This window comes from Myotis lucifugus, unplaced genomic scaffold (genome assembly GCF_000147115.1).
Source record: "Myotis lucifugus unplaced genomic scaffold, Myoluc2.0 scaffold_1012, whole genome shotgun sequence".
NCBI classification, from domain to species: domain Eukaryota; kingdom Metazoa; phylum Chordata; class Mammalia; order Chiroptera; family Vespertilionidae; genus Myotis; species Myotis lucifugus.
In genome coordinates, this window is record NW_005872060.1 from 1 (window position 1) to 15,099 (window position 15,099).

At 47.0% G+C, this 15,099-nt stretch overlaps 1 protein-coding gene across 1 annotated transcript in view; it reads left to right on the plus strand.

Annotated features, from left to right (window-relative positions):
- The first annotated feature begins 1,229 nt into the window (after positions 1-1,229).
- LOC102424071 (NACHT, LRR and PYD domains-containing protein 1-like) overlaps positions 1,230-15,099 on the plus strand; it is a 78,441-nt gene continuing 64,571 nt past the window's right edge. Inside the window, 3 exon segments of the mRNA XM_023747839.1 lie at positions 1,230-1,512; positions 7,866-8,816; positions 8,819-9,494. Of these exon segments, the coding sequence (XP_023603607.1) occupies positions 1,230-1,512; positions 7,866-8,816; positions 8,819-9,494 (1,910 nt within the window).

The window sequence follows — 15,099 nt, forward strand, 5'->3', positions numbered from 1 at the left end:
ACAGGATTCAGAGTGGGGTGGGCCATTGCCATGACCCCGAGTGGCATACTGATGCACTAGAAGATCTTCACTTTGCCAGAAATATCCTGACCAGAGACAACAAAAGTGGATCTTTAGATCATGATTCCAGAGGTGGGGGCGGCTCCTGACACCCTAGTCTTAGCAAGCTTTGGGTGGAAATTGACCCCACATACGCTGGAGGTCCAGCAGGTGTCCCGAGATGAACTGGGCTTCAGGAACCCTGCTTCCTCAGGAAGGTTCGAGGCTCCCCGCCCTTCCTGAGAGCTGCCTCTGTCCCTACACTCAACTTCCTGAAGTTTCTCAACCCTGGCTCAGCAGAAAGATACAAGGGGGCCCTGGGCAGGGTGTCATGTGAAGATGCAAGTATGTCATGCTACTTGGGTCTGCATCCAGGGCATCAGGCTGTCTGTCCTTGTGCCCCTGGCCTCACTATACATGGAGACTGTAGATGTGGCCTGTCTGTGTGTTTGGCTCTAAGTTTCTTTTCTGCTCAGAACCATGATGGCCCCTCCCCTCCCCTCACTTCACTCCCATGTGGTTTCCTCTGGGTGATTTCTGTTCCTCTCTTGCTGGGTGAGTCTGTTCTTCCTGGTTGGTGTCCTGGGACCAGAAGAGGTCTGAAGAGACGTGGATGGGGCAACTCTGAGCTCAACCCTGAGCTCTCAAAGCCCACCCTGTGCTTTGCCTCTCCCCGTCCCCCACCTCCTGAAGCATTGCAGCTCAAGGCTTGGTCCAAAGAGTCCAGGTCTCAGGAGACTGAGGACTGAGGAGCACAGAACAGTGAGTGTCCTGAACATCCCATCCCCCCATCCCTGCCCCCTTCACACTCCTGCCTGCCCCCAGACCAGGCCCAGCAACTCAGTAACTTGGTCTCTTCCAGTGTCTCCCAGCCCCCTCTGGAATCCTCCTTCCTATGCCTTTTCCTGCCTCTCTCCTTCACATCCCTTCTCCCAACATCTGTTGGCAGATGCCCTGGGGTTTACAAAAGTGGGTTCTGAATGCTGAATAGGAGTTTGCCAGGGGACCATAATGACCCAAGTAGAAGTGTTGCACTGGGAGATGGTAGGGACCAAGGATGACTGCTCTTCTCTGCCTGCCTGATTCCTTCATCACTCACCCCCTCCCCAGGGAACAACCCAAAGGGCTTCCGAATCCCGCTGAGTGCAAGAGACATAACCAGTGCAGCAGAGCAGGTTGGTGCAACAAAGATGGCTGAAGGAGTCCAGCAGCGGCTGGCCTGGATCTTGGAGTTTATGAGCAAGGAGCAGCTGAGGGAGTTCCTGCTGCGGCTGCCTGATAAGGATCTCTGCCAGCATTCTCCTGGGGCGACCCCAGCTCAACCAGAGGAGGTGGGTGGCATGGAGGTGGCCTCATGCCTGGTGGCTCAACACGGGGAGCAGCAGGCCTGGGACCTGGCCCAGAAGACCTGGGAGCAGATGGGCCTGAGCCAGCTGTGTGCCACAGCCCGGAAAGAGCCAGCTATGAAGTCAGGTGAGTAGACAAAACTCCCTCTGCCTGCGATTCATCTCCTTCCCACTGCTGCACCTCCCACCAAACCACCAAACCTGACCCTGGGCACTGAATTGTCAAAGGGCAGATCCAGACTCAGACTAGATTGCAGCTAAGAGGCGTGTGGGGGAAGAATGCCAAGTGCATTCCCAGCAACCCATGGGTCCTCACGGCGCCTGGGAGGGAGCACTCAGAGGGCCAGAGAGACCAGAGGCTGACTCTCAGGAGGCACCAGCAGAGGGTGTGGGTTTCACACCCACCTCCCAAGAGGCCACTTGCCTGGTTTGTGCTATAAGCACAGAAGGGAGTCCAGGAGAAGCAAGTTCCGGTCCTGGCACCACCACATTGGGCAAGTTGCTTCATTGCTCTCTGCATCTTCTCTCCATCTGTAAAATGAGAGGGTAGGAGCCTGCCCCCTGGACTGTAGGAGGGTAAAGAGGTAATCCATGTTAGACACCTACCAGAGTCCACTTCCTAGTCACAGTGCTCAATGAACTGTTCTGTTGCTACTGTTGCTGCCCCCGCGATGTTATTACTACTGACAGCTGTGGGTGGCAGAGGCTCTCAGCCTCATGTGAGGGGACTTGAGGCACAGAGAGGTGTCATGACATATATGGGGAGGTAGAGGCAGAAGCAGAGACACAAACTTCCTGGAGGCCAGATCAGGACAGTTGCTGGGCAGTATCAGGGCACCATTCTCCAATGAGAGGGTGGGGCAGGCTGCAGTGGGCTCACTGGTTCCTCCTGACCTCTCCTAGTTAAGACAGGTCTCTTGTTTTCTGACGCTGTTAATGATGACAGCCAGAACAACACCAGGTGTTAGACCAGAGGGGTCAGACCAGACCTTGGTATTAGAGTTCTGACTAGGGAAGAATTCAGAGCCAAGACTCAAACTGTAAGAGAACTTTTACTTAGAAAATCACAGAGGTATCAGAAATGGATGGTAGAAGAAAGGGGTTCAGGAAACAAGTTACAGAAGCAAAGGAAGGGCCCTTGGAGCTTGGGAGTGAGGAAGGTAAAGGCAATGGTAATGGGGGATGGAAGGGGAGGGGAGGGGTGCGGAAATGCATGGGCTTGCACCCAGGAGGGAGAGCGCACTGGGTCCTCCATCCTAAAAGCTTTAAGAGTGGAGATCTTAGGGGAGATCCCAGGGAAGATGTCAATAGAACATTCATCAGCTTTTCAAGTGGGTCCTTTAAGGGTTGCGGACTGATATAATAGTTGCTAATCCCGCTCACATTGGTTTCCTTCCTTTTACACTGAACATTTTTCCATCCCTTCCCTTTAGTTTATGTGTGTCCTTAACGCCAAAGTGAGTCTCTTGCAGGCAGCATAGAGTCAGTCTTGGGTTTTATTGTTGGTTTGCTTTTATTTGTTATCCATTCAGCCACTCTATGTTTTGTGATTGGAGAATTCAATTCTTTCACATTTAAAGTAATTACTGATAGGGAAGGATTTGTCAATTGTTTTTGTGCTTCCTTTCTCCCTTTCCTCCTCTCTTGGTGTTTTCCTGTGTGATTTGATTATTTCCTTTTCTTTTTTTTCCATTTTAATCCTCAACCAAGGATATGTTTTTATTGATTTTGAGAGAGGGAGAGAGAGAAATGTCTATCTGTTGCCTCCCCTACATACCCAGACAGGGGATTGAACCAGAAAACTTCTGGTGCATGGAAAGACACTCCAACCAAGTGAGCCATGTGGCCAGGGCTTGATGGTTTTCTATAGTGGTGTGCTTTGATTCCTTTTGCTGTATGTTTTGTGTATCTGCTATAGGTTTTTGCTTTGTGCATAGCATGACACTTACATAAAAAAACCTTATGCTTATTAGTCTATTTTAAACTTATAACAATTTAATTTCAATCACATACAAAAATCTACTCTTTTACTCCCCCATATTTTTGTTTTTGCTGTCATGATTTATATTTTTAATATTGTGACTCCATGTCCAAATTATTTTAGCTAGAGTTATTTTTAATACTTTTCTTCTTCTTTTTTTCCTCTTGGAGTTTCACTCATTAAATTTATGATTTCAATATAATAAAAAATGTTGTGACAGAAAAAGAAAACACACAAGTAATAAATGTGTTAAACTCCTCCCTTCAGGCACTGAGCATTCAGTAAATGCTCAGTCATTGCTGTCCCATCATTGAGTTGGAGTTTACCTAAGATAAATCACACACAGTTTTGTCATAATACTGTTTATTACAGTAGCCAGGAGACTCAGCATGCAGGTTTAGGAGGTGTCAAGACCCCTTCTTCAACTGTAGGAATGTACCATCTCAAGACTGTTGTTTAAAAGATAAAGAAGTAAAAATGTAAAGAAAACAGAATGCAATTCCTTCATAAACTTTCTATGTCTCTTATTACCAATCACATATTCTTTGTAAATCCTGAAAAACTTCCCTGTAAAAAAAATTATGCATATGTGTGTGTGTGTGTGTAGAGTGTGTGTATGTGTGTGTATAATGTGTATGTATAATGTGTGTGTAATGTGTGTGTGTATAATGTGTGTGTGTGTGTGTGTGTGTGTGTGTGTGCGTAAAAGACACCAAAAAGGGCTGCTGGGACCAGGGACCTTCACCTTGGAGGGCACCTAGGTCACTTCACCAAGGGCAGCTTCAGTGCATCCCCACTGGGCCCACTGTCTTTACTGAGGGGCGCTGACAGCATAACAGTTTGGAGAGTCTACGGCTGTTTCTAATTGAGAAGAATAAACTGGACAAACTTGCCCTCTTCCATCCTTCATTCTCTAAAACTGACCACAGTAGGTAGGGGCGGCCTTGAACCCTGGAATGAGGTCTTGAGATGGCAAAGGGGAGGCATTTGGAAATAAAGAACCTGGACAGAAACATCAACCAGGCAAAGGACCCCAGGAGGGGAGGAGCCACTGGACAGAACAGGGGCTGCAGGAGAGCAGGTGACCCACCATGTCTTGGAGCCACCAGCTCAGCGCTGGGGAAGTAAGTGTGGCACCAAGGCCGGGAGGTGGCAGGGCCCTGGGAGGACATCACTGAAGTGCTCCGATGAGGTACAGCTTCTCCCCATGCCCGCGGTGAGGAGGGGGCCTTTCTGTAGTGTCCATAGTGGGAAACTTTCGCTGCCTGATGCAGTTGACACGCTTCACAAGCTGCAACTTGTAATGTTCGTTCTTTCCTGATGCTTTGAGAGACACATGACAAGTCACTGGGCGAGGATTCGCTGTCCCCAATGAGGATGTCGCCCTCCAATACCCCTCAGGATGCTGAGGTCATAGATATGGTTGGCAACTCCTTCCTTGGCAGGGTACTCAGACTCAGTGCTGGGTATCAGGGACAAGTCTCACATGCTGGTCTTCCTCTTGGTATTGCCAAGGCTCAGTGTCTTCTTCAGATTCTTCATGAGGGAGCCCTTCTTCAGGCCATTCTTCCTCTCCTTGTAGATGGACAGCACCATGGCCTGTCCTGTTGGCCACCTCCTCACCCGCCACCACATCTTGAAGTCATTCAGTAGCCACATGTGCTGATTCATTTTGATGTTAATTAAGTTTCTTGTCCTATTGGGCACTTTAGCCCCTCCCCCCCCACACACCCCACTTGGCTATAACAGTGACTTCTTCTGTCATCTTTCATGGAGTCCTTCTTGGGGCTCAGTTAACAGAGATGACTGACAAAACACAACTCCACAAAAGGTGAATTTTTTTAACTGATTACACCTCTGAAGTTACAAAGCTGCAGGTGTTCCCCAAATTCTCAAATCCCACTCAAATCTCAGCAGAGCACTGTGATCTGGGAAATCACTTGTAAAAAGGAGCATACAAACTCTGAACCATTTGCAGTAACAGGGGCCAAATCCACACATGTTCTCACGTGGTCCCTTTAGCTGTTACAAAGCTAAAAGTTAAAATCAAATGCCTGATCATCAGTCAATGACCCCCTGCATACCCCAAAGACGTTCCAAGGTCATCATACTGTCCTGCACCAGTGCCTCCATGCCCCTCTGCACCAGCTCCCAGGATTTACTACAGTCTGACAACCCACGCCCACCCACTCCCACAGCATTAGCCAATACTTTTGTCTTTTCATCACTCTACTAGAATTATTTATACACCATCATTACTGTGTAGCATGTTCTGAATTTGACTATATATTTACCCTTACCAGTAAGATATGTACGTTCATATATTTTCATGTTACCAATTAACATCCTTTATTTCAGCTTGGAGAATTCCTTTCTGCATTTCTTGTGAGTCCGTTCTAGTGGTAATGAACTCCCTCCACTTATGTTTATCATTTCTGAACCTTTGCTCATTCTTAGCTGACAGCTGTTTTTTCTCTCAGCACTTTGAATATATCATCTACTCTCTCTGAACGGTGATGTTTCTGCTGAAATTTGTTCATAGCTTGTGGGAGTCACCTTGTCTGAGATCGGTCATTCTCTTGCTCCTTTCATATTCTCTTTGTCTTTCATTTCTGACAATTTTATTATAATGTGATAAATAAAGTCCTTTTAAAGTTGAATCTCTACCAGGACCTATGAGTTTCATGTACCTGGATGTACATCTCTTCACATGTCTTGCATTTTATATAATTTTCATGTCATTAAATATAATTCTTCTTTGACTTTTTCAACCATTTAAAAATGTAACAACCATTCTTAGGTCACAGGTTGTACAACAGGTGGACACTTAGATTTGGCCAGAATTTGCCAAACCCTGGTCAAAAGCATAATGCTAAAATGTATATTGATAGAAGTATTGGTGGTAAGGGTAGAATTTTGAAAGTTTTACTAAATCAAGAGAATTTAGATATGTGGAATGCTAGGAGATCCATTAAAACCAGGATATTTTGGAGAACATGGCACCAAAAGACCAAAGTCCTCTCTTGGCACCTCAGGCAGACATAGGATTCAGAGTGGGTTGGGCCATAACCATGATGCAGAGTGGCCATATTGATGCATTAGAAGATCTGCACTTTGCCAGAAATGTTCTCAAGAGAGACAATAAAAGTGGATCTTCAGATCATGATTGCAGAGGAGGGAGTGGGCCCCTAATACCCTTTTCTCACCAAGCTACAGGTGAAAATTGGCCCACATACTCTGGAGGCCCAGCAGGTTTCCCAAGATGAACTGGGCTTCAGGACCCCAGATGGGTCTCTTGCATCATCTCAAACATTCATCTATGAAGAGAGATGAAAGTCACTCAAAATATCCTGAAGAGAAGAAGGAGAAAGGATGTAGCAGTAATTCAACTTGGAATCTGACAAAGATATGACCTTGAGGTTCCTCCCAGGGGCACAGTCGCTGACATGTGCTCAGCTCATCACAGTTCACAAACCACTTTCTCCTCTGTCCAGGTGGTTTCCCCCAGAAGCTGACATTGGAGAGCAGGTGGCTTATTCAAGAACTGGTTCCCTGGAAGCACCATTAGGAGAGAGAAGTGGGAAGGGAAGTAGGGAAACCAATGAAACCTGCATTGTGGGGCAACTGAGGTTCAATGAACTAGGGATCTTCAGGAGACAGTGTTGTCTTTCCTGGGGTCAGGGTACTGCCATCTATCACTGGTTGAGAGTTCCCCCTGGAGCTTTAGTTCCCCAGGGCTTCTGGCCTGTCACACCCAATGCCTGAGAGAGAGACCTCAGACAGAAAACCACAGGTGCGAGTAGAAGAATATCCTTGCCATTGGTGGGTGCAGAGGAGGAACTCTCAGGAACCAATAGTATCTGCTTCACCATCCATTATATCCTTCACTCAACAAAAACTACTTACAAATTATGAATGAAAAAACTGACGCTTAGTGGGGCTGATAGCTCAGGTCATGGAATTAGTGAGAGCAGACAATTGTGTCTCTTTATTCACTCTTTATTCCCAGCCTCTAGATAAGTGCCTCGCAGTGTAAGCCCTAGATTAGATATTTGCAGAATGAAGAAACATCACCCTATGAGAATGATTTGATCAAGTCAATGCCCTAACCGGTTTGGCTCAGTGGATAAAGCGTCGGCCTGCAGACTGAAGGGTCCCAGTTTCGATTCCGGTCAAGGGCATGTACCTTAGTTGTGGGCACATCCCCAGTAGGGGGTGTGCAGGAGGCAGCTGATCAATGTTTCTCTCTCATTGATGTTTCTAATTCTCTATCCCTCTCCCTTGCTCTCTGTAAAAAATCAATAAAATATATTTTTTAAGAACAAAAAACTTAAGCTGGTTTCTTCTCCTCAAAACCCTGTTTTCTCCACTGGCCTGGCAAGAGTGTACCATATCAGCAGCCAGCACAGTGTGTAGCTTCAAGTGGGTTCAGAAAAACAAATGTGAAATAAATGGAGAAACAATTGAACAAATATTCTATCTTTCTCTCCTTTGTGTAGAAATCAAAGAAAAATACCAGAATCAAAGGAGAGAGAGCTGCTGCCCCACACAGTCATGGAGAAATGAGTATTTGCACCAAAAATTCACACAACTGCTACTTCTACACAGATCTCAACACAGAGGCTATGACTTCCTGCTCAGGAGAAGAAGGAATCATGAGGTGGTAGATGAACAAGGACAGTTGATGGAGATTGGAGACTTATTTGGCCCAGGCCTGAGGACCCAGGAGGAGCCTCCCACTGTCGTGGTGCATGGAGTTGCTGGAATCGGGAAGTCAACACTGGCCAGGCAGGTGAGGAGAGCCTGGGAGGAAGGCTGGCTGTTCAGGAACCGCTTCAAGCATGTCTTCTACTTCAACTGCAGAGAGCTGGCCCAGTCAGAGACCATGAGTCTCGCTGAGCTCATCACGAAAGACTGGGCTGCTCCTGATGCTCCCATTGGGCAGATCCTGTCTCAGCCAGAGCAGCTGCTCTTCATTCTTGATAACATAGATGAACCAAAATGGGACTTGAAGGAGCAGAGTTCTGAGCTCTGTCCACACTGGAGCCAGCAGCAGCAGGTGCACACACTGCTGGGCAGTTTGCTGAAGAAAACCTTACTTCCCACGACTTCCCTGCTGATCACAGCTCGGATCACAGCTCTGAGAAAACTCATTCCTTCTTTAAAGCATCCTCGCTGGGTGGAGGTCCTGGGATTCTCCGAGTCGGCCAGGAAGGACTATTTCTTCCAATATTTCACAGATGAGAGCCAAGCGATTAGAGCCTTTACCTCGGTTGAATCCAACCCGGCTCTCTTCACCATGTGTCTCATGCCCTTGTCGTACTCGCTGGTCTGCACTTTGCCTGAAGCAGCAGATGTGCCAGGAGCAACCACTCTTCACTGACCTCCCAGACGACCACAGCCCTTCTGTCTGCACTACTTTTTCCACGTTCTCCAGCTTCAGTCCCTCGGACTAAGCTGAGGGACTTCTGCTCTCTGGCTGCTGAAGGCACCTGTCAAGGAAAGACTCTGTTCAGCCCCGAGGACTTCAGGAAACACGGGTTAGATGAAACCAACATCTCCACTCTCTTAAACATGGGTGTTCTTCAAGAGCACCCCACCACGCAGAGCTACAGCTTCATTCACCTGTGCTTCCAGGAGTTCTTTGCAGCAATGTCCTATGCTTTAGGCAATGGAGTGTTGAAAGGTGATTGCTTTAATAACATCAAAATTATAACAGACTTGACAGATGTATATGACAGGCATGACCTATTTGAAGAACCAACCACATGTTTCCTATTTGGCCTTTTGAGTGATCAGGGGATGAGAGAGATGGAGAGCATCTTCAAATGCAGCCTGTCTCGGGAGAGGCATTGCTCTCTGCTGCACTTGGCCAAGAGTGAGGTCCTTGCCAAGTATCTGAACCTAGACACATATTCTTGGCATTTGCTGCACTGTTTTTATGAGATTCAGGATGAAAACTTTATGAAAAATATTTTCATTCCCTTTACATTGAGGATATGTGTCCAAACTGACATGGAGCTCCTGCTGTTCACTTTCTTCTTTACATTCTGCCACCGCATTGAAAGGCTTCAACTGAATGAGGATGAACAGCACAGACAAGCAGGAAGGACTTCCGGTGCATTTCTGTAAGTGCTCCCCCTCTCTCCTCTCTCCAGGTCCTCTGTTGGTATCACTGTCCTGGCCACTGGGGGCACTCTCACTGAGCCTGGCCCCAGGGACTAAAGGATTGATGTGACCAGTGACTTCTAACAACAAAATCTGACCCCCATTCTCTGTCCACCTAGGGTCCTTCGCAGCAGTATCTGACCACGAGACCTCCCCTGCCTGCTTCTGGGCAGCCTGCTGTGGCCCTGCCTCGCACTGCTGCTTCTCTTCCTGTCTCTGTTACAATGGCTACCTTCTCTCTTGGGTGCACATCCACCCCCATGCTGACGTCAGCTGCCCTCCACCCAGCCCACCTGCCTGTGATTCTCCCTCACACATGCTTCCTTCATGCAACAGCTCACTCAGCTGCATCAGGCAACCCCTTGATGGCTGTTGACTATGACATTGGTCTTAAGTTCTCCCCTGTCACTTCAGAATGTGTCTATCTGAAAAGGAGTCTTTCTTTTTCTCTACAAAACCAGCTTCCCTGTTGTTTCAATGATGCACTATTGCCCCAGGGACTCCTCTGAAACCCACCATCTGAGTATGACAGAGTAGATTTCCCAAATTACCCTCCAGCACCAGCAACACTGTTATCTTCCACATCCGGGTTCCCCACCTAGGTGGTAGTATTGATCCTTTAGTACTTTGAGGTGCCTATCTCCCCTTTAAATGATTCATTCCATAAATGTGTATTAAGCACTGATTTTACACCAGCTCTTAAAGATCACAGATTAGTAAAGCACAGCCCTGTCCTCAAGGAACTCAAGTCTGGGAGAGAAGACAGACATCCATCCAATAACTAGAACAGCATGCAAAGTCCATGGTAAAGAGAGGCATGGACAAGGTGGAATAGTAGTTTAAGAAGGGGTGGGATCACATGAGTGGACCTGATTAGTACAGAGTCTCAGATAAAAAAAAATGGTAGACTTGGGTATTTTATTTTCAGACTAGAGGCCTGGTGCATGAATTTGTACACAGGTGGGGTCCCTCAGCCTGGTCTGTGGGGATTGGGCTGAAACCAGCTCTCTGATATCCCCCGAGGGGTCCTGGATTGCAAGAAGGTGGTTCTCGGGTGACACACCCCGGAATCAGGTTCCCTCCTCTCTGGTTCTCGGTGTGTCACCTGAGAATCGCAGTTGCCAAGTTACCACATCTGGGCAGTTCCTGAATTGAGCATCTGCCCCCTGGTGGTCAGTGTGCGTCATAGCTACCAGTTGGAGAATCTGTTCTCTGGTGGTCATTGCACATCATAGCTACTGGTAGGATAATTGCATGGTCTGACGGTACCTTAGGCTTTTATATAGAGAGATTTACAGTGTTGTTTTCTAATATAAAACTAATGTTCATTGTAGAAAAATGAGGACATGTAAATAATCAAAATTAATATCAACTCAATTTCTATCACTCATAGGTGACCGTCATTATAAATTGAGGTATATATCCTCTAGTCCAGGGGTGGGCAAACTTTTTGACTCGAGGGCCACAATGGATTCTTAAACTGGACCGGAGGGCCGGAACAAAAGCATGGATGGAGTGTTTGTGTGAACTAATATAAATTCAAAGTAAACATCATTACATAAAAGGGTACTTTCTTTTTTTTTTTTGAGTTTTATTCATTTCAAACCGGCCGGATCCGGCCTGCGGGCTGTAGTTTGCCCACGGCTGCTCTAGTCTTATTTTTATGCACATTTTAGAGCAAAACTGAGCAATACTGTACATTTTATTTCACAGTCAGCTTTATTCCTTTATTTCTATTTTAAATATATGTTTATTGATTTCAGGGAGGAAGAGAGAAGAGAGAAAGAAACATCAATGATGAGAGAGAATCATTTTTTAACTGCCTCCTGCATGCCCCTTACTGGAGATTAAGCCTGCAACCAGATATGTACCCTTGACCAGAATCGAACCCGAGGCCCCTCAGTCTGCAGGTTGATGCTCTAGGGCCCTTTATTTTTATATTAAGACTTTCTTCTTATGTTATGAAGTAGCCTAATATAACACTGAAAGGTTCCAAGTTGGGCCGAGGTTGCATAGAACCATTCAAGGCTTAATGTAGTCAAAATGATATTTATTTAATGTGTGTGGATGCAGATGGGCTGAGTTCGAGGAAGAAGTCAGCCCTGAATGGGGGAGGAAGAAGGTTTTTTAGGTGCTTAGGGAGAGCTGCAGGTGGCTTCTGCTTGACACACGTGTCTGGGCTGGACTGCAGGCAGCTTCTGTTGATGCATGTATCTGGGCTGTGCAAGAGTTGTGGTCTCAGAAGTTCCTGTAAGATATTCGCTCAAGGGGAACATGTTTTTGCACAGAGCCAGAGCCACATGTGGCTTGCGAGCCACGGTTTGCTGACCACGGGTCTAGGCCTTAGACTCTAGGGCAACAGTCACCACCCAGTGGTCCACGGACCACTGGTGGTCCGAGAGGTCTGAAAGGTTCATGACCGCTGGTCTAGGGCTAGTAGAGGGATCGTTTTAGGGATATAAGAGCACTATGACAGTAAACAAAGACATGTGATATGGAGAGAAATCCTGTAAATCGCTCTGGTGCCAGAGGTCTGTAATGAACTCGAAAATATCTTGCACTGTTCAGATGGATGAATGTTGTCACTAACGATCTGCAGGAATGTGAAAGTCTAGGTATATAATTTATTAGTCATTTGGCTGGAATGGGAGAGGGGCTATTTTTCTCCAGGAAGGCTAATGGGAGGGTAGGTTACCCTGGGGGCGAGGTTTTTGTTTCTCCCCAATTTTGTCCCTTCCTGGGCTTCTGGAGCTTTCCACCCTGGTGAGTTTCTACACCTGTACCTGGCCCATTGTCCTTGCTCTGGGGGTCAGAGGGACGATGAGGCCTGGGCACAAAAGGAGGTTTTGATGGTATCTAGGGGTGGTATTTCCTGAGTACAAGTAGGACTTGTAATCTGATGGAGACAAACTGTTTTATACATTTTAGTAATACTGGGGCAAAAGCTAGAACAATAAGAGTTATGACAAATGGCCTGGCGGAAGGAAAGAGACATTAGTTTGGAGGGTTTTGATTAATATACCAAAATGAGGTTTATTCTTAAATTATTTACTTTTAAGTGTCCTTGGTTTAGGAAGATAGGATTTACTAGACAGCTGTGGACTGCTATTTTATTATCTCAGTTCCCTATTCTGCTTGTTCTGGCTTATTGGCCTGTGTCATTTATATAACTCCCTTTTAACATTTTTTCTACAAACCTCCTATAACTTTCATGAACCTTTTTTACAACTTTCGTAAACATTCTTACAACTTCAACTCACTTTCTTTTTCTTTTAAAAATGCATGTCCTACCCCGGTCAGGTTGAAACGGCCCCGGTGTGGTAGGGATGACCCCGGTGAGGTTGAAATGGCCCCCGTGAGGTAGGGACGGCCCCGGTCAGGTTGAAACGGCCCCCGTGAGGTAGGGACGACCCCGGTGAGGTTGAAACGGCCCCCGTGAGGTAGGGACAACCCCAGTCAAGTCGAAACGGCCCCGGTGTGGTAGGGACAACCCCGGTCAGGTTGAAACGGCCCCAGTGTGGTAGGGACGACCCCGGTGAGGTTGAAACGGCCCTGGTGAGGTCGGGACGGCCCCGGTGAGGTTGAAACGGCCCCCGTGAGGTAGGGACGACCTCAGTGAGGTTGAAACGGCCCCGGTGTGGTAGGGACGACCCCGGTGAGGTTGAAACGGCCCCCGCGAGGTAGGGACGGCCCCGGTGAGGTTGAAATGGCCCTGGTGAGGCTCAGACGGCCCTGGTGAGGTTGAGACTACTCCAGTGAGGTTGGGACAAATAAAGGGGACCAGTATAGACTGATGAACAGGGGTAGATACAGAAGCAGAGCAACATTGAACAGAATGTTAAACTACAGTGGGAAGCCTGGGGAGGGTTTGGGGCGGGGATTAAGAGACCAACTGAAGGACTTATATGCATGCATATAAGATTAACCAATGGACACAAGACACGGGGCGGGGGGGGCGGGGGGTAGGGGCCAGGGGAATGTCAAGGGGGGGAAAAAAGGAGACATATGTAATACTCTTTGTAATACTTTAAGAAATAAAAATTATTAAAATATTAAAAAAATAAAATTAAAAAAAATAAATAAAAAAAATAAAAATGCATGTCCAAAGAACCAAGATGGCGGCATAGGTACACACTAGTACTTGCTGCCTCGCACAACCACATCAAAACTACAACTAAAAGACAAAATGGATATAATCCAGAACCATGGGAAGGCTGGCTGAGTGGAAGTTCCACAACTAGAAGGAAAGAAAAAAGCACATTGAGACTGGTAGGAGGTGTGGAAGTGCAGAGGTACGGAGGCACGCGTGGAAACAGGCTGGCAACTGGGTATACTGTTGTCTTTTTCAATCAGGAGGGAGATACAAGCTCCTGATTGCTCTGAACTCCATCTCCTGGCGAGACTCTGGGGATCCAGACTCATATGGGAGAAACTAGACTGTCTGGCATCAGGACAGGAACGCAAGGGTGGCTTTCTCGCAGAGGGGCTTGCAGTGATCATTGTTCCTGCACGGGGCCGCGGGACACAGAGACGTGGGAACCTCTCAGAGGCAGAGAAGACTGACAGCCATTGTGGTTTGGTCTGCCCTGATGATTCCCTGAACCCTATCCCATCCAATTTACAACTCCACCCAAGCTGTGAGCAGAGGCTTTTTGCATATGAATGGCCTATTCTTTTGCAATCTAAAACCTAACAAACTGCTGCTGGGTCAAAGAGTGCCAAAGCTTCCAAAAGAAGGACTAAGGCCCAGCAGCAGCCTGCATTACTTCACAGCTGGGCCTCATCTGGACACTTCCAAACTTCAAACAAAGAGGAGGAATCTGCAGATCTCTCTGTAACTCCAGCTGGTGGCCTCAGGCAGTGGCTGACTTTGCACCTCCTTGGAGACCCAAGAGCCAGTATACCCAGTGGTCAGTGTAAGACCATACCAGATTACAACTCTTCACATCCATAACTCAAGGGGCAGACTCGGTGAGCACCAAAGCCCCCTTATGGAGCAAGTACTGCTCCATAAGGGTGTCTTCAGCACAGCAGTTCTCCCATTGTAGACACATCTGGTCCTCACAGCCAACTGGCCGGGTGGTCAATTCCTCCCAGTGATACCAACAGCATTTAAAGCTTAACTACAACAAGACTGTGCACACAGCCCACAAAGGGGTGCACCAAGAGTGTCCACCTCAGGTAATAGGGGAGGCTGAGCACTGGGCCCTATAGGACACCTAGCACACAAAGCCACTCTATCAACACAGGAAAGCAGCCAAAATGCGGAGACAAAGAAACAAGTCACAAATGACAGAAATGAAGGAAAGCAAACTACTGGATATAAAGTTCAAAACGATGGTTATAAAGTTACTCAAAAATCTTCTAGAAACCTCCCAGAAATTTAGTGAGACCCTCGAGGATATGAAACAGGACCAACAAGAAATTAAGCATACACTGACTGAAATAAAAATAATATACAGAGATCCAACAGCAGACTAGAGGATCGCAGATCAAGTCAAAGATTTGGAATACGGAGAGGCAAAAGACCCAACCGGAAAACAAAAGAAAAAAGAATGAAAAAAT